General features: G+C 47.9%; 1 protein-coding gene across 2 annotated transcripts in view; it reads right to left on the bottom strand.

Moving 5' to 3' along the window:
* TM9SF4 (transmembrane 9 superfamily member 4) overlaps positions 1-18,960 on the bottom strand; it is a 51,106-nt gene that overhangs the window by 10,524 nt on the left and 21,622 nt on the right. For both annotated transcript variants that reach the window (XM_043479226.1, XM_043479224.1), the window contains 10 exons: positions 17,367-17,466; positions 12,347-12,515; positions 12,120-12,249; positions 10,770-10,893; positions 9,332-9,450; positions 9,116-9,227; positions 7,818-7,888; positions 2,759-2,891; positions 2,089-2,170; positions 1,920-1,995 (listed from right to left, as the gene is read on the bottom strand). In XM_043479226.1, coding sequence (XP_043335161.1) covers positions 1,920-1,995; positions 2,089-2,170; positions 2,759-2,891; positions 7,818-7,888; positions 9,116-9,227; positions 9,332-9,450; positions 10,770-10,893; positions 12,120-12,249; positions 12,347-12,515; positions 17,367-17,466 — 1,116 coding nt within the window. The remainder of the gene's footprint in view (positions 1-1,919; positions 1,996-2,088; positions 2,171-2,758; positions 2,892-7,817; positions 7,889-9,115; positions 9,228-9,331; positions 9,451-10,769; positions 10,894-12,119; positions 12,250-12,346; positions 12,516-17,366; positions 17,467-18,960) is intronic.

The raw sequence follows: 18,960 nt of genomic DNA, 5'->3' as shown, positions 1-18,960 counted from the left end.
TCTTTGGCCCATAGCCTCCCACACTCACTAACTGGCCACTGCCCCTCCATGTCTCTGACTCTGGCCCTTTATCAAAGGTACAGTTAATAGCATCTCAGGTATCCGCTTCCTGAGTGTCAATGCTGAACTGGTGACCTGCCATGTACAGTCTCCTTGCATCCACACAACAACCTGGAGACACCAGCGCCCTGTGGATAGATGAGGAAACCAAGGCTCAGAGAGCTGGTCAAGGTTACCAACCAAAGAGAGAACTGGGCCAGGACTGGGATCCAGGAGATTCTAGAACCTGAGGCTGCCCTGCTGGCTGCTTCCATCCAATGGAAACTCTCCTCTCCAAAGCCCAGCTCAAATGTCATTTCCTCCTTCCTGTCTGTCCTGGTTTATTCTGCTGTGTAGCAGGGAATTCCTTGTCTGTCCTCCTGGCTGAAATTTATGGACTGGCCACTGTGCTAGATATGAGGAAGAACAGGGGAAAAGTTCAGATCCACAAATGGAGAATAACACATGTGGCACTCGTAGGCACAAGGCTTTGCCCTGGCCCTTTTGGGGTGCCAAGGAGGACACTGAAGTCAGAATCAGGGAAGGAGGAGGTAGCTAAGACTTAGCCACCCACACAGGTGCCAGAAGAGAGGCGTGGTCATACACCTGCATGACTGGAGCAGAGGCCCGCCTGGGAAGGTGGGCAGAGCTCCATACCAGGGATGGGTCACAATCTTGCAGGGAAACTAGGGAGGTCTAGCGTAGCCAAGGGTCCATAAGAAAGGCAAAGATGCCTGAATGTGGCCAAGAGTCCTAGGGATGGAGATGGGAAGGAACTCATGCGCTAGTTGGCAGGAGATCCATCCACACTTGATAGATGAGGGCAGGCAGCCACCCAGGTGTCTGCCTTGGGGCCTGGGTGGATGCTGGCAGACAGGGTTTGTGCTGGGACCCACCCAGGGAGACTTGGAGGGTATCTGGTGGGAGACTTCATCAGTGAAGTCTCACCAGGGGAGAAGAGGGCTGGGTTTTACAGTTCTGAACATCCCTGGTTCTCAGTACACAGCAGCCCAAGGAAAACATCTGATGCATCAAGCATTCATAGCAGCCTGAGAAAAACACCTGATGCATGACGAATTCAGGAAACTTTTTTGATCTTTCCAGAACAATTTTTAAGCTCTTCCATACTGAGGGCTTCCTAAGCGCCAGGAGTGTTAGCTAGAGTTGGGCTAGCCTGAGTTCCCCTGAGTTTTCGAAAGCTATGAGAATGGTTTCAGAAGGCTGGGTCTAGAGGCTTTTCCCAGTTTGGCACCAGGGGTTTCCCTGGTCCTCTAAGGGCTCGCTTGCTCTAGAAGGGGCTCAGGACTCCTAGGTGTCCTCTTGTTTCCCAGGTGCTCTCTCTTCTGCTGCCAAGAACTCTCCTCACCACCAGGACAGTGATTGTCAGGAGCTGACCCTACTCAAGAGGAACGGCGGCACCAATTCTGGCAAGCAGGCCGACAGGGACGTGGGGCCCGGCCTCTCCCACCTGTGGCAGATAATTCTCTCTTTACTCTGCTGGGCAGTGTGTTCTCCCAGCAGCCCTGCTGATCAGGTTTTGACCTTAAACTTTTGACACCTGGGCTTGGTGCCTAACTCCTATTATTCTGAATCCCCTATTTCTACTTGTTCTTGAGCCATGGGACAACACAGGCTAAAAATCACCTTATTTCAATTCCCTCTTTTCATCAATATGGCAACTAAGGCCTTCAGAGGTAAGCACCCATGGGTGAGGTGAGAGCCCAGGGCTCCTGCTTGGGTGCACCCCTCCCACCCCTCGTGCTGCTGCCCAGCCTCTGGCCTTGAACACCCCCCAGGACGTGCCTCTGCTGCTCCCGAGGAGCCCAGGAGGAAGCGCCTCGGCTCCCCACCAGCACAGGGAGGGGATGTGGGACACTTACACAGAAGGCCCCTTTCTTCCACCGATGGCCCTTCAGAGTGCGGTACAGACGGCCGGCTGAAAATCCACCAAACACCCTGTGGGGAAATGGCGGGGGTCCACACCAAGGAGACCTGTTAGCTGAAGCGGAGGCTGCCTGAGTCAGCCCTGAGCCCCTCAGACACACCTACCCCATGAACATGAAGAGGAAGCAGGCCGTGGTCATGAGCGCTCCCCGGCTGGAGGGTGATAGCATCCCAAGCATGGCCACAACTGAGGAGGGAGTGGGGAGAAAGGGAAAGTCAGGGTCTCTAGGCCCCAGGGCCCCATCCGGGCCGGCTGACAGGGCCCTGGCGCAGGTGAGGCTAGATGAGGCTCCCTTGGCCCTCCTCTCTACAGGAGAAGACTGGGTCTTAGCTGGGGTTCAGAGGGGTGCAGCAGTTACTATACGTCAGCAAAAAAAGAAAAGTAGGCAGACTGACTTCAGTACTGCCTATAACCACTATATAATCATTTGGGGGGTGTTTTCTGAGAAAAGAGACCTGATTCCAGTCTAATCCTGGCGTGGAAAGGGGTAGGTCATATAATGCCTGGCTGCAAAAGGAGGCCAACCTCCCCGTGCTGATCCGTGGCTTCGCTGGCGGTGTGGCTGTGGAGGGGCTATGGATGGTGCTGGGAAGATCTGAGGAGCAAAGCACTGGGGCCTGTGGCTGAGAGGACCAGCCCTTCTGCTGGGACAGATGCTTCTGTCTGGCCCAGAGAGGCTGACAAATCCCCCTGCCCCAGGCAGGGAAGCCCACTCCTCAGACTCAGGCCTGTGCTGCTTCCCCCACCCCACCCCAGCCCCGCAGGCCCACTCACAGATGACGATGAGGATCATACAGAAGAGCTGAATGCCTGAGCCCAGCAGGGAGCTGAGGATCATGGGGTACTGGGGGGGCCTGAAGACGTCTCCATGCACCAGCTTCCAGCCAGACTCTTCCATGGTGTCTTCCTGCAGCAAAGGGCCAGAGAGTGAGGCTCTGGGCTCTGGAGGAGGCAGCTCCTGCAGGGACCACCCTAGGACCCCCACCCTCTGATAGGGGCTGAGGGTCCCTTAGACGTGTCTACCAGCTCCACTCTTACACAGGAGTGTGAGTGAGACAGTACTTCCCAGAGAACTGTCATGTGGGGAAAGGACGCCACTAACATGAGCAGACAGCCATATGAAAGGAAAATTTCCTCCCCATATGCCAAAAACCTACTGAACGGAAAAATAATGTAAACCAACACACTAAAATGCTGTGACAGTTTTTGAATGGTATATTTAGAAGCAAGTTTTTTTTTTTTTTTTTTACTGATTATAAAAGTGATATAATGTTCTGAGAGAATAGCACTGAAACAAGTATACTATCAAGGGTGAAACAGATCACCAGCCCAGGTTGGATGCATGAGACAAGTGCTCAGGGCTGGTGCACTGAGAAGACCCAGAGGGATGGGATGGGGAGGGAGGCGGGAGGGGGGATCGGGATGGGAAACACATGTAAATCCATGGCTGATTCATGTCAATGTATGGCAAAAACCACTACAATATTATAAAGTAATTAGCCTCCAACTAATAAAAATAAATGAAAAAAAAAGTGATAAAAGCACACCTTATTTTACTGTGCTTAATTTTACAGCACTTCACAGGTACTGTAATTTTTACGAAGTGAAGGTCTGTAGCAACCTGCAGCAAGCAAGTCTACTGGCACCGTTTTTCCAAAAGCATTTCCTCACTTCGTGTCTTTGTATCACACTTCAGTGATTTTCGCACTATTTCAAAACTTTTCATTATTATTATATTTGCTACAGTGATCTATTCTCAGTGATCTCTCTTTTTTTTTTAAATTATTTACTTATTTGGCAGCACCGGGTCTTAGCTGTGGCACACAGGTTGCGGCATGCAGGATCTTTAGTTGTGGCATGTGGGCTCTAGTTCCCCGACCAGGGATGGAACCTGGGCCCGCTGCATTGGGAGTACAGAGTCCTAGACACTGGACCACCAAGGATCAGTGATCTTTGACATTACTACTGCAGTGGTTTGGGGCTGCCAAAAACATAAAGATGGCAAACAATCAAACGTGCGGTCTGACTGCTCCACCAACCAACTGCTCCATCTCTTTCCCTCTTCTCCAGCCTCACTACTCCCTGAGACATAACAATATTGACATTAGGCCAATTAATAACCATACAATGGCCTCTAAACGTATAAGTGAAAGGAAGAGTTACACGCCTCTCACTTTAAATCAAAAGCTAGAAATGATTAAGCTAGAGAGGAAAGCCTGTCAAAAGCTCAGACAGGCCCAAAACTAGACCTCTTGCATCAAATAATCAGCCAAGTTGTGAACGCAAAAGAAAAGTTCTTGAAGGAAATTAAAAGTGAAACTCTGGTGAATATAGGAATGATAAGAAAGCAAAGCAGCTATTTAGCTGTTATGGAGAAAGTCTGAGTGGTCTGGAGAGATCAAACCAGCCATAAGATCCCCTTAAACCAAAGCCTCATCCAGAGCAAGGCCCAACCCTCTTTAATTGTGTGAAGGCTGAGAAAGGTGAGGAAGCTACAGAAGAAAAGTCTGAAGTTAGCAGAGGTTGGTTCATGAGGCTTAAGGAGAAAAGCCCATTTCTATAACAAAAAAGTACAAAGTGAAGCAAGTGATGATGGAGAAGCTGCAGTGAATTACCCAGAAGATCTAGCTACACTAAACAGATTTTCAATACAGACAAAACAACCTTTGATTGGAAGAAGATGCCATCTATGCTTTCATAGCTATAGAGGAGAAGTTAATGCCTGGCTTCAAAGGACAGCCTGACTCTGTTAGAGGCTCATGTAGCTGGTGACTTTAAGTTGAAGCCAGTGCTCATTTACCATCCCAAAAATCCTGGGGCCCTGAAGAATTACTTTAAGTCTACTCTGCCTGGATGACAACACATCTGTTTACAATGTGATTTACTGAATACTTTAAGTCCACTGTTGAGACCTACTGCTCAGAAAAAAAAGAATTCTTTCAAAATATTACTGCTCGTTGACAAAGTACCTGATCACCCAGGAGTTCTGCTGGAGATGTACAATGAGATTAATGTTATCTTCATGCCCGCTAACATCCATCCTGCAGCCCATGGGTCAAGGCATTATTTTGACTTTGCAGTCTTATTTAAGAAGCGTACTTCATAAGGTTATAGCTGCCATAAGACAGTGTGATTCCTCTGATGGATCTGGGCGAAGTAAATTGAAAACCTTCTGGAAAGGATTCACCATTCTAATGCTATTGGCTTTTTTTTTTTTTGGTTGAACTGTGCACTGTATGGAATCTTAGTTCCCCAACAAGACATTGACCCTGCACAACCTGCCTTGGAAGCACGGTGTCTAAACCACTGGACCACCAGGGGAGTTCCAGGATTCATTACTCTAGATGCCATTAAGAACATTACTGATTCATAGGAAGAGGTCAAAATATGAACATTAATAAAAGTTTTGACAAAGTTGATTCCAAGCTTCATGGATGAAATTGTGGGGTTCAAGATTTCAGAAGTAATTGCAGATCCAGTGGAAGCAGCAAGAGAACTAGAAGTGGAGCCTAAGGACTGGACTGAATTGCTGCCATCTCACAATGAAATTTTAATAGGTAAGGGGCTATTTCTAATGGATGAGCAAAGAAAATGATTTCTTGAGATGGAATCTACTCCTGGTGAGGATGCTGTGAAACTTTAGCAAATTTCACTGCTGTCTTATTTTAAGAAATTGCCACACCCACCCCAAGCTTCAGCAGCTACCACCCTGATCAGTCAGCAGCCATTAACGTTGAGGCCAGATAAAGATAATGACTAGGTAAAAGCTCAGATGCTGGTTAGCATTTTTTAGCCCTAAAGGATTTTTAAATTAAGGTACTTCTTCAGACATACTGCTACTGCACACTTAATAGACCACAGTATAGTATAAACATAACTTTCATAGGCACTGGGAAACCAAAAATTTGTCTCACTTGCTTTATTGTAATAATCACTTTATTGTGATGGCCTAGGACTGAGTCCACAATATCTCTGAGGTATGTCTGTACGTGCTCTTACATGTGTAATAAAGTAAAAAAAAAAATTCTTTGGTATGATACTGAAATGAACAAAAAGTAGTAAATGTGTATCATCATTTTTTAAAAATCCAGAAAGACTGAATAAAAAATATATAATTCGTAAACATTTAAGGATTAAAAAATAAACCAGAAAAATACAGAAAATGATTTATATACTTAATAATACCGGTGTTTTGATCTATTTCCTTAGCCCTTTAGATAGGGACATGTGAGTATGTGTATATAGCTTTTAACAGTAAAACTGGGATCATACTGTATTGATTTGATTATTTTCAGCTGAGGGATGGTAATAAGCATTACCTCATGCCAGTAAACACTCTCTACAATGACTATTTAATAGCTATACAATTTTTCATTAAATTGTACAGCTATATTATACTATACCCAAGTTATTATTATGAGATATCAGGCTATATTCAGCTTATTTAAATTATGAAGAAGTCTGCTATAAATATTTCTATATCAAATTTTTATGGTTTTGATGCTCAGGGAACTAAGATCCCACATGCCACATGGTGGGGCCAAAAATTAAAAAAAAAAAAAAAAAGTTAACTTTTTGACAGTTTATGAAACTTACTGTCAATTAACTACTTTTCAGGAAACTACCAGCTTACACTTGCACAGCTGGCATGAAAGGTGCTTATTTCACACTAACCTTGCCAACAATTAACACTATATACACAGAGCTGGGCTAATTTGAAGGTCCAGAACTGTCTTCTCATGATTGAAACTGCATGTGGGGGGCCTGATGTTGTGGTTTAGTTGCCAAGTTGTGTCCAACTCTTTTGAAACCCCATGGACTACAGCCTGCCAGGTTCCTCTACCCATGGGATTTCCCAGGCAAGAATACTGGAACGCATTGCCATTTCCTTCCACAGGGGCTCTTCCCGACCCAGGGATTGATCCCGCATCGCCTGCATGGGGAGGTGGATTCTTAACCACCAAGGAAGCCCATGTTGGGGACTTATGCCTAAGATAAAAACACTTTTTCACATGTTTATTAGCCATGTATTCTTGTCTGTATTTTTTGTTCATCAGCACATTAGAGAATTTTAGTGTTCTTTTATTTTAAGAGATTTTATACCAGTTCTTTTAACTATCATCTTCCTTTTTAAAAACATTTATTTTTAATTGGAGGATAATTACTTTACAATATTGTGTAACTATCATCTTCTAAAAAATTTGTTGCATAATTGTTTGCCATTTCACCTTTCTGTTTTGTTTATTTGACATACAGGATTATATATATCAAATCAATATCAATCAAATATCATACAATATTTGTATGTCATCAAATCAATCCAGTTTTCTTCCATTATGTAAGCTTGGACATTAGAAAGCTGGACTTCCCTGGTGGTCCCGTGGTTAAGAATTTGCCTGCCAATGCAGGAAACAAAGGTTCAATCCCTGGCCTGGGAAGATGCCACATGCTGCAGGGCAACTAAGTCTGTGCGCCCTACAGTCTGTGCTCGGCAAAAAGAGAAGCCACCACAATAAGGCCTTGAACTGCAATGGAGAGTGGCCCTTGATCGCCATAACGAGAGAAAGTCTGTGTGGAGCAATGAAGAGCCAGCACAGACAAAAATAGATACATAAAATAAAATAAAAAAGGAAAATAAAATGAGAAAATCTATCCCAATCACTTTGAGTCATTAAACGTTTTGTTTTCCTTTTCAATGCTTTCAAGGTTTATGCTATGAATGATCATACAACCCTCCACCCCCACCCCCAGTCCTGGTCTGGGAGGCCTGGAGCTCTGCTGCTAGATTGCCCTCCCTCTGCAAGTCCATCCCTCCCCAGCCAAGACCTCGTACAATGTCATCCTCCTTGTTATAGTTGGCGATGTCCTTCCTCAAGGTCCGAATGATAATCATGCTCAGGATGCCTGAAACAAATGGGGTGGTGGGGCAGGGGAGGAAGAGAAGCCGTCAGCACTGCCAGCTGAGTCTTCTGTGCTGCTGGTCCCCCCAGCACGTGTGGCTTTCTCGAGTGGGAACTAGCTATGCAGTGGCCTCAGGTCCTGTCCTGGGCAGGGCTCCAGCTCAGCGACCAGGGGAGGAGCAAACAGAGGGTCACCCCTCAAGTGTGTGGGGGGGGAATGAGCTGCTGGGATTGGTGGGGGCTGTCACAGGACATTGCTTCCACTCTAGGGAGAACAGCATCCCTGTTCCTCCAGTGACTGGTCCTTCTAACTTCCCCAGGCTCACCTCTCTGATTATTTATTGCTTTTGGTTATCAGGTCATGGCCCATCTCCCTCTCACCTGTGTGCCTATAACCCAGGCTACTCCTTTTGCCTTAACTCCTACTCACACTTCAAGACATCTCTTGACACACCCCAAACAGTTCAGAGGCTCCCACCAGCACTGGCATGGGCTGTTTCTCTCTAGGCAGCGGTATAGCGGCTAAGACAACGGATTATTGAACCCTGAGCTAACTTAATGCTTTTAGGCTTGGCTGGAAGGAGGGGGAGGCTTGTGAAGTATTTATTAGCACCACAGCTGGTCCCAGGGTAAATGTTTAATGAAGACAGCATTATCTTTACTTCCTCTCTGATACTGAAAAGATCAGTTATGTCCACTGCCCCCCCGCCCTCCTGTCATCTGGCTTCTCACCAAGTTTGTCCCACAGCAGGGCCGTGTGACCCTGGCTAGAAGAGTCCTTCCCTGGGTTTCTGAATGCGGCTCCTTGTTGAGAGGTCTTCTTTAAGGCAGCCTTCACCCCTCCTCACTTAGTACTACCTGGAACTCCATCACCCCAGGGCTTTTCTGTCTCTCTCCTGCCACCCGAGTACAGACTGTGAGGGCAGAGTCTGGGTTAGGTTTGCTCAACACCATATCCAGCACGTGGCTGGGGCCCAAAAACAGTGAGCAATGACAAACCCTTGTTGAATGAAGCAGTGAAAGTGTATGTGAAGAGAGGCATGGTCTTCCCTGGGGAGCCCTCCAGAGTGGAGGCTGAGTCTTGTTCACCTCTGTGTGCCTGATGCCCCCACAGAGCCCTGCTGTCCATTTCTGACCCACCCTTGGCTCCAAGAACACCCTAGAAGTCCCCCGTGAGCGATGTGACACCTCAGCCCCTTGTTCTCTCCACCCTCCAGCCCACAGCTCTCACCTGACAGGAAGAAGACCACCACGACGGAGTTAATGATAGAAAACCAGTGGATCTGCACATCACTCATGGTGAGGTAAGTGTCCCAGCGAGAGGCCCACTTGATGTCACTTTCCTGGCGGTGGGGAGGAAGTGCTTGAGAGTAAAGCCTCCTGCTTGACCACTCCCGCCCAGACGAGCCCTCCTCCCCTACAGCTGTGGGCTGCAGCCCCGGCTCACCTCCCAGTGCACAGAGTACGTGAAGTACAGCTGATTCTCCTTGCTGGGGTCAATTTCTTGGGGCGAGGAGTTGGTACCCTCAGGCAGGGTGCATGAGCTCTTCTCATCTGCTTTGAGGTCTGCAAGAGACAGAGACTCAGTCTGTTCCTGGGAGGGTGGGTGCCACTACCCAGGGACTGTTCTGGGGGTGTACACAAGGGTGGCGTGCTGCTGAGAAGAGGCTGGGAGAAGAGCTGGCAACAACAGCTTTAAAACTGTGCTCCCCAGAGCCCTGACTTTTCAAAGAGCCTCAGGGGCTGCAGAGGGGTGTGTGCAGTGAGTGGGTCTGAGTCCCTGTTTAGTCAAACAAATTCTTCCTTCACTCAAAGCAAATATTCACCTGCTCGTTCAGTCAGTCCCATTCAACATGCAAACACCACCAGCCCACTGTCTCACACGTTTCCGAATCGCTCCCTTAGTCCCCAGAGTCCCGGCGCTCGAGCAATCAGTCTTCAGTCACCGTCTCCCTTCATTTACTCATCTATTCATCCTGCTATTGTCCATTCAGTAACAAACATACAATAAGCAGGTGCCTACTACCTGCCTGGTCCTGGGCTAAAAACAGTGAGAAAAGAAGACAGGGTCTCTAACCTTGAAGAACCACAGGGGCAGCAGCTGCTGTTAAACACTCACACAGGAAACGTCAGGCTGTGCCCACGACACTGGCGGGAGGAGAGGCAGTCTGGTGCCCCGAAAGCCCAGAGTCTATGTTTTACAAGAGACTTCTGAGTATGATTTTGTTTGTTTGAATACCAGGTTCCACACCTTAAAAAAAAAATCCCAAAACCACCACGGTGGACAGAAGACCAGGCCTACTAAGTGGAAGCGTGCTCTGTGGTGAGCAAGGGCTGCCAGGCGAGGGGAAGCTGGACGGGGTTCAGTCAGGTCCAGAGGGCTGGGCCAAGGCTCTCAAATACCCACAGGACGGCTGACCCTGGGCCAACTTTAGTCTACACCAGTCACTCTCCCGCAGAAGCACAGACACTGAAACTGGCTGCCCAACTGCTCTGTCTCTACCTCTGCCCCCCTGCCCCCCTGCCCCCCCCACCCCGTTCTTGAGCTGGCTGGCTCTTATGATGGGCCCAGCCAAGCCCGATTGCTGTTTGCTCGTGGCCAAGTCACCGACCTCTCTGAGCCTCTGGTTCCCATCACAATCAGCACACACCTCCCTGGTGGCCGGGAGGGGGTAAACCGGTAGGTGCCAGGCCAGGACTCAGCCTGTCAGTTCTCCCCTTGTCCCTGCTTTCTCTAACGGGAATGCAGTGACCCTAGCTTGGCTGGGCCCCTGTGCCACACATGGCCCCTATCAGCCACGTCAGGAGTCAAGGGCACAGAGACCCCGGGTATGGAAAGCCCAGGCCCATCCAGCCCTGCCCTCTAGCCACACCTACCCACTCACCCTCCAGCCTGATGCTCTGGGGAATCACCTCGAAGCGGACGACGCGGTACGTGTGCTCCCGGTCCTCTTCCAGGTCTTCCCGGTGGTAGTAGAGGATGAACGAGAGGTGATTGTGCAGGTAGATCTGAGCAGAGCAACAGAGGGAACAAAGGAGCTAGGAGCCAGGGAACCACCAGCAAACCCACACGGAGAGACAGGCCAGGTATTCGGTCCCTTCCCTCATTTAACAGACCCAGCCGTACCAACCTTCCAAATACACTGCTCTCATAGCAGTCTGTTACTCGCTAACCCTCCAGGGCTCAGTGGGGCTTATTAAAGTCCAGACGCCACAGGCTGGTATTCAAGGCCCTCTGTCCTGTAACCCTGACATGCTGGGCTGTCATCACCTTCTCAGGCAGGTTAGTTCACCTGCTCCCCTGGATCTCTCCCTGCCTCAGGAACGGTCCCCACCCTGAACTCCGTTCACAGCATTCACTTCAACTAGAATGCCGTCCCGACTTCACGCAGCTCAAGCCTATCTAGCTTTCAAGGCCCACCTCCTCTGTGACAACCTGAATGCACGTACACTTCCTCCGAACTCCTCTGGCACTGCCCATGGGATTGGGATTGGGACTTAAGATCCAAGGTCTCACACTGTCAGTTCTCGCCCCAGTTATGACAGAAGCCCTTGGAGGACAGTGACCGTGCCTCGAAAGAAATGTGCTTGTTCTTTATTCCCTAATAAGTAATATGTGTACAGTCTAGAAAATGACAAATATAAGAGAATCCCTGTTACAATCTGCACCACTAGCGTATTTCTCAGTGGTTGTGCTGCAGAGCGCTTACACAGATTATCTGATTTAGTCTGCATGACCCCCCAAAGGGCAGGTGTGGCTATCACATACATTTTATAGAAAAGGAACACAAAGCTTAGAGAGGTGAAAGAAGCAGGATTAGGGTCACTCATCAACTAGTAAGGTAGGATTCAAAACCCAGAGAACCTGGATGCTCTTGACCACCACTTAGCTCGCTCTCTAACACTGACGAAATTCCAGGTTTTTTTTGAAGGTGGGGGTGGGGTGGGCAGAATTACTCTTATAATCCATATGATCATACAGCTATACAGAATCTGACGTTTTAGGCACTGTGCTTTCCACTTCCTCTGTAGCATCTGCCAGTGCCGTGCCCACCAGCACCCAAACTTCCGACAGACCACACCTGGGGGCACCAGGAGGAACTTGCCATGGCCATCCCTGTATTTCCTGCTATAAGCCTAGAGCCGCATGTCTCCCCCTCCTCCGTGGCCCTGAGTGCTCATGCCTTTGAGGCGTGGCTCCCCGGCCCTCTGCGCACAAGAGGGCATTCCAGTACCTTGTTGACGTCTGTGAAGCCGAGCCGGTAGCCGTGCTCAAACTGCACGTCTTTCTCCTTCTTCTTGTCGTCGCCGTCGCGGTTGGAGTACAGCTCTAGCCGGGTGGCCACGGGCAGGTTGTCTGCGATGCTGGAACCCAAGGCCCCACTCAGTCCCTCGGACCGCCGCTCCCTCAGGGCCCTCCCCCAGGGGAACTCGAGGCTGGGGGGAGCAGAAGCCAACTCACAGGTGGACGTAGTAGTCCTCTGAGATCCGCTCGGCCACGAGCCGGCTCTGCTCCACGGTCAGGGTCACTGGCTTGTTGGACTGGCCGCACAGAACCTCACACTTCTTCTCGCTGTTCATGAGAACCTGGAAAGGGGTGTTGACAATCCGGTCCCCTCTCAGCACCTCTCCTGCCATAAGAGAGACAGATGGAGCTCAGAGCTTCAGCCCCGAGGTTGCTGAGGTCAGCAGACCCACGGAGACACACAGGGCCCACCTGGAAGGCTTCCAGCAGTCCTGCAGCCTGGCACACTCAATGTGCCAGCCTGCCTGTTCAGGCCAAGCCTGCCTACCTGACCCCTGGGCCTGTTGCCCCTCCTCCCGTTTGTGCTCTAGCACCCCAGACTCTTCAGGGCACATCACACATGCCCCGCCTTTCCATGCCTCTGGGCTGCATTATCATTTCCTTTGCCAATCCCTGCCCCACGTTCCTGGGAAACTTTCTCAACCTGCAGGCTCAGCTTTTATTCCACTCTCTGGAAGCCCTTCCTGACCTCCTTGAGGCTGAGCTCGTCTCTCTCCTTGGATTGCCCTCAGCACAGAGGGAGCATCGTATGATGGTGAAGCGAGGATTACTGAACTGTGGCTCTGCAGCTTACTAGCTCAGCAGTCCTGGAAAGTAATTTAACCTTGATGAGGCTCAATTTCCTCATCTGCAAAATGGGGATAAGAGTACCCATCTCACAGGGTTACAGTGAGAAACAAAGTACCAGGCACAGAGTAGGAAGGCAACAAATACTATTTTTATCACCAGCATCACCTCTGCACATCATATGTCAGTGATGTGATTTTGCACAACGTACCGATGGTTAAAGTTTCTGCCCTGCTATGTGATTATGAGCTCTTTAAAGGCAGATAATTTATTTCTGCATCTTCAGATCCTGGTTTAGGCAGAGAGGGAGGTAACATAAAAACCAGCACTGGAGATTTTTAGCCAAAACATCTTCTTACATGAGCAACTGGCACACCCTTGCGTGGCTATGACCTCAGAAAAATCTGCTGCCAGGTGTCCCGTGAGCAGGCACCAAGCAGTCAGGGACTAAACCCAACAGCGCTTCCATGTGAAGCCATTCTGACAATTCCAGTGGGATGATGAGGAACTGGGGCGAGCTAAAGGAGACCAACCAAAGCCCACAGGCAGTACTAATGCCTGAACCCACCACACCTGGTCTAACGGCTGCCTGTCAGAGTGGACCTACCTGATGCGGGACTCCTGGCCTAGTCATTTGTTCGTTTGCTCATTTGTTCCTTCCTAAACTGGGTATTGGTTATATGCTGGGCTCTGAAGACACAATAGTGTACAGACATACTCATGGAGCTTATGGTCTAGTGGGAACACACTGATTAAATAATCAGGAAAATGAGAAGATATAGTATAATAAGAGGAACTTGCTCTAGATGTGGGAAGCAGGTCTAGGACAGTTTCTTGGAAACAGTAACACTTGAACTGAGCTCTAGAGGAAGAGAGGATTAAAGAGACAAAAAGATAGAGAAAGACTATTCTAGACAGAAGGAACAGTATGTGCAAAGGCTCCTTTCTTGGGGGAAGAGTTGGGGGAAGAGGAGATGACAGTGTAAACTTGAGAGGCCTGTGTGGTTGCAGTGCAGACAGCAAGGGTGACCTGAGGTGCGTCAGAGAGACTGGCCAGAGCCGGACCTTAGGGGGCCTGTGGGCCACACAGGAAGTTTGATCTTCATCCAGAGAGCAACAAAAATCAATAAAGGGTTTCTAATGGGGCAGCAGAAGACATTATCCAATTCTGGTAACAGATCAGTCTGGGTATTTTGTCAAGAAAACATCAGAGATGCAAGGAACTGTCTGGGGTGATGGCAGGCACCATGCAAGCGAGCAGTGATGGTGGCTGCATTCCAGGGTGTGGTGGGGTAGAAACAAGTACACAGATTCAGGAGCTACCCAGGAGGTGAAATCTAGGTGGCTTGGTGCTGATTGATACAAAGGATGAGTGAGGACGGGTGCGCATCAGAAAGACTCTGAGGTTTCTACAACCAAGTTCCAGTTCAAGCCCCTGGGCTCCTTCCTCCACTACATGCCCTACCGCCCACTTGTCTTCAGTGAGGTCAATAAGGGACTCACTTGAGGAAAGGAAGAACATACAGAGAGAGGAACAGGGCTGCAGATCAAGTAAGACGGGTATCACTTCTTGATATTTAGAAATTAGATTTAAACCAAGAAGGAGGACACAGTGGTCTAGAACAGCTCATTTCTAATAGAGAAGTATTCCTTTTAACTTTTAAAGCTGGGAGCAGTCATCAAGCCACACTAAACAAACAGCAGGCTAAGTGGACGCTCAAAGAGAGAATGACACTGTCCTCTAGTACATCTGCTGCAGATGTCCCCTCACAAACCCCCCCAACCCCCGCCATATGAATCTTCATCAGCGCACCAATCTGAGAATCAGGAACACAGCCCTCAGACAGCCCAAACGAACCTTTTGGAAAAGGCAGTCTGGACAACAGAAAAGTCAAAGTCAAAGTGTTACTTGATCAGTCTTGTTACTTGATCTCTTTGCGATCCCATGGACTGTAGCCCACTAGGCTCCTCTGTCCATGGAATTCTCCAAGCAAGAATACTGGAGTGGGTTGCCATGCCCTCCTCCAGGGGATTTTCCCAGGCCAGGGATCAAACCCAGGTCTCCTGCATTGCAGGCAGATTCTTTACCAGGTGAGCCGCCAACAGAAAGAACTGCTTCAGAGTTTAAAAACCTTAAGGTTAAGGGACCTTCCTGGTGGTCCAGTGGCTCCCCATGCAGAGGGTCTGGGTTTTATCCCTGCTCAGGGAACTAGACCCCAGATGCTGCAATTCAAGATCCTGCATGCTGCAAGTAAGACCTGACGCAGTCAAATAAGTAAGGAAAAATAAATACTAAAAAAAGAAACAAAACAAACCTGGGTTAAAATCTCCACCCGCTGACCATGAGCAACGTTTTCAAACCTCTGAAGCTGCTGTGCCCTCTACTCTGGCATGGAGGCCAGAGTACCTGGCTGTGCAGTCACAGTGGGAACCAAGTGAGATGGTGCACAGACTGTGCTGCTCGAGGCTTTGGACCCTGAAGCCACGGCTCCTGGGCTCTGCCACCAACTTGGTGAGTAACCTGAGGCAAGTGACTTCACCTCCTGTGGCTCACTTCCCTTGTCCACGACAAGTGGATTTTAAGAGTAGCTACCTCAGAGGGTTGTTGTGAAAATTAACTAAGTTAAAGCACAGATGGGCTCAGAACAATGCCTGTCTCACTGTGAGAGCCATGTAAGGATTAACGGTGATGATAGTGATGACGAAGAGAACAAGGCTTGCAACCCAACAGGCATTTGATCAAGGCTGTTTCTGTTCCACTCAGGGAGGAAATTTAACTTTAACTGAATGACGACAATGTGTAAGAGGCTGGGTCAGAAGTGGCAGAGAGACAGAGAAATGTAGGACACAATCCCATTGCTCAAAGAGCCCCTAGGCCACAGAGGGAGATAGATCTCATTCCACACAAAGATGGAATGAGATACAGTGTGGCAGGATAACTTCTGTACACTGTAATTTCCATTTCTGTGAGGCAGGAACATTTCCTAGCTTCACAGAGGTTAAGGTCACCTAGTATCACGCTAAGGTGTGCCCAACTGTTGAGTTACGGGCTGTTGACAAATCCACACCAGCTCACTGGAAGGGAGGAGCTGCTGTGAGGGGTCTGGAGGACAAAGCAGGTCAGGACTCGTGGTAACAGCAAGGTGCTGGGAACACGGCGTGGTGTGGAGAGAAAAAAGGTAAGCGGGACTACACTAGTGGGCCAGTGGTGAAGAATCCACCTGCCAATGCAGGGAACGTGGGTTTGACCTCTGGTCTGGGAAGATTCCATGTGCTGCAGTGCAACTAAGCCCATGCACAACTACTGAGCCCACACTGTAGCGTCCATTAGCCGCATGCAACTACTGAGCCCATGTGCCGCAGCTGCTGAAGCCCGAGCGCTACATCTAGAGAGAAGTATCCACTTGCTGCAACTAGGGAAAGCCCGCATACAGCAACAAAGACCCAGTGCAGCCAAAAGTAATAACAATAAAATCATTTTCAGGGGAGATTTGGGGACTGGCGGTGTTGCCTGCTTTAGGTCAAGGTCTGCCCCAGCTGGCCTGGGATGCCCAATACCCAACAGAAGGTACAGCTGCTGGCTAGAGGTTCTGGAAACATCAGAACCATGTGCAGCCCTGACGGAGAAGGCGGCCCTTTTAGGGGCTTGCTAAATAACCAGTTCTCTCCTTCTCCCTCCCTAAGCTGTAAGAGAAGAGCAAAGTCTCTTCATTTCCTCAAAGTCGGGGGGTGGAGGGACATCCTTCCAATTTTTTATCTCCAGGACTTAAAGTGAGATGGGCAGAAAGTAAGTACTAATAATCATGTCCTCAACAGAGTCCTCCAAACATCTTTTCTTTTAAGCCTGAAATTCTACCAAATGAAGAATTACTTGAATTAAAGTAAAATGGCTGCTATTTATGAACACATATGCCAGACACTGTGCTGGCTGCTTCACACATTATTTGAGGCAAGGCCTGAACAGCTTAGCAAGAACTATAGTGATGTCTGCTTCTATCAGGGCCAGAGATAATCACTCACTCTTAATTAAAAGGAGAGCAGGTTACAGAAGCCATGAAAGACAGAAGGGGATATCTGGAAATCAAGAAGAACCAGGTTGAACAGTAGCCAAGGGCTCCAACTCTGAAGCCTGACTACACAGATTCCAGGTCCAACTTAGCTATTAATTTACAGTATAACCAGTGACAAGTTCTTTAACTGTAAAAATGGAAGTAAATACAATTACCTCCTTTGGGATGTTATGAGGATTAAATGAGCCAATATTTAAACTATGTAGAATGGCGTCCAGCACACAGTATGTGCTATCTAAGGGTTAACTGTTATTATCACTATGAAAAGATCTGAGTTCCTCTTTGGGACAGGGTAACAGCAGTGCCAGAGAAGAACTTACCCAGATTCTCTGCCTTGTAGGTTATTTTGTTGGGCTGGCAGAAGGGCAGCGAGTAGTATTCGTAAGGTAGTTGGGTGCGAGAGCTGGTGAGCTTCACAGCCTGGTGGGAGAAGAGAGGCCATTATTCCTCAACCCAGAAATCAAGTGGACTTTTAATAATCCTCCCTGGTACCCACTCATCTTTAGTATACTCAGTATTATTATCTAAAAAGCAAACCAACTGCAGCAGACACAACTTTGGTACACTATAAATACACTCTACAATTCTGAATTATTTCACAGCTCACTACTTTCAGACTGCATTAAAGATTTTGTTTAAAGTCACAACCAAATCCAATATATACTCAGCGTCCTTAACGTGTTGATATTTAGGAACAAAGAGCTCACTCCTCATTCCTAACCACAGCAGTCTTCTGCCTCTATATCCTTGAGCCCGACCAGTCCTCTCTTGCCTCCAGCTTGGAACCCTGCTCCTCTCTGCTTGATTCTCTGACTCCTTCTCACATTTGCATGCTCAGTCTCTTCAGTCATGTTCGACTCTTTGCGACCCTATGGACTGTAGCCCGCCAGGCTCCTCTGTCCATGGAATTCTGCAGACAAGAATATTGGAGTGGGTTGCCATTCCCTTCTCCAGGGGATTTTCCTGGCCCAGGGATCGAACCCCTGTCTCCTCCTGCATTGCAGGCAGATTCTTTACTGCTGAGTCACTGGGGTTTCAGCTGAAATTCTTCGCCTTTGAGTCCTTTCCTAATCATCTTACCAAAGGAATTCCCCCATTTCCTCTACTTCAACACTCCTAGTTATCTTTGTAGCATTTCTGATAAAATATAATTATTTGACTTTTTTTCCCCAAAGAAATCAGCCTCCCCTACTGGAATTTAAAATTTAAGGTTCATGAGGGCAAGGACCATATGTATCTTGCTCACCTATGTAACCACTGTGCCTACAGATCTAGGCATATAGTAGGTGCTCACCAAATGTTTGCACAATTTGGAAAAAGAGAAAAAAAAGTGGAAAAACAGCTAAAAGCTCCATAATGGGAAATTGATCAATAAATCATAAACTAGTCATTCAATTAAACATTATGCAACCATTAAAGATGAAGTTTAAGAAGACCATGAAGGAGAACATTTAGGAAGTGATGCAAGAATGTAGCTCTGGAAACAGTGACAGCCACAGACTACTCCCCAATCATAGATCAAATAGAACCAATCAAAATGTTGCAAAAAATAAATTTTAAATGCAACTAATATTATCTTTGCTGTTTAGACTCTGTTGACTATTCCTCATACACCATCTGAAAGTATAAATAATTTTTAAAATCCAGGTCCAATCCTTACTTTTTAAAAACTCTTGTTCTGGAATTAGGAATTTTTCTAATTTTAAGAGAGCAATGTGGTATATAATATACCATGGTTTTATAACACCTCCCAGTTGGGTCTGGAGTAGTACCCCACATTCAATGACTGTTTGTACAAAGAAATGTAAAAATAATCATACTAAGTGGGACAAATAAAGTCAATAAAAAAATTCAGGTCAGGTCTTGCCTACAATGAATTTAGAAAAACCCTGGTTTCAGAGCTTTTTTAGATGT

This window comes from Cervus canadensis, chromosome 10, assembly GCF_019320065.1.
Source record: "Cervus canadensis isolate Bull #8, Minnesota chromosome 10, ASM1932006v1, whole genome shotgun sequence".
Taxonomy (NCBI): Eukaryota; Metazoa; Chordata; class Mammalia; order Artiodactyla; family Cervidae; genus Cervus; species Cervus canadensis.
The sequence above is the reverse complement of the archived record's forward strand: the minus strand, read 5'-3'. Positions and strand labels throughout refer to the sequence as shown.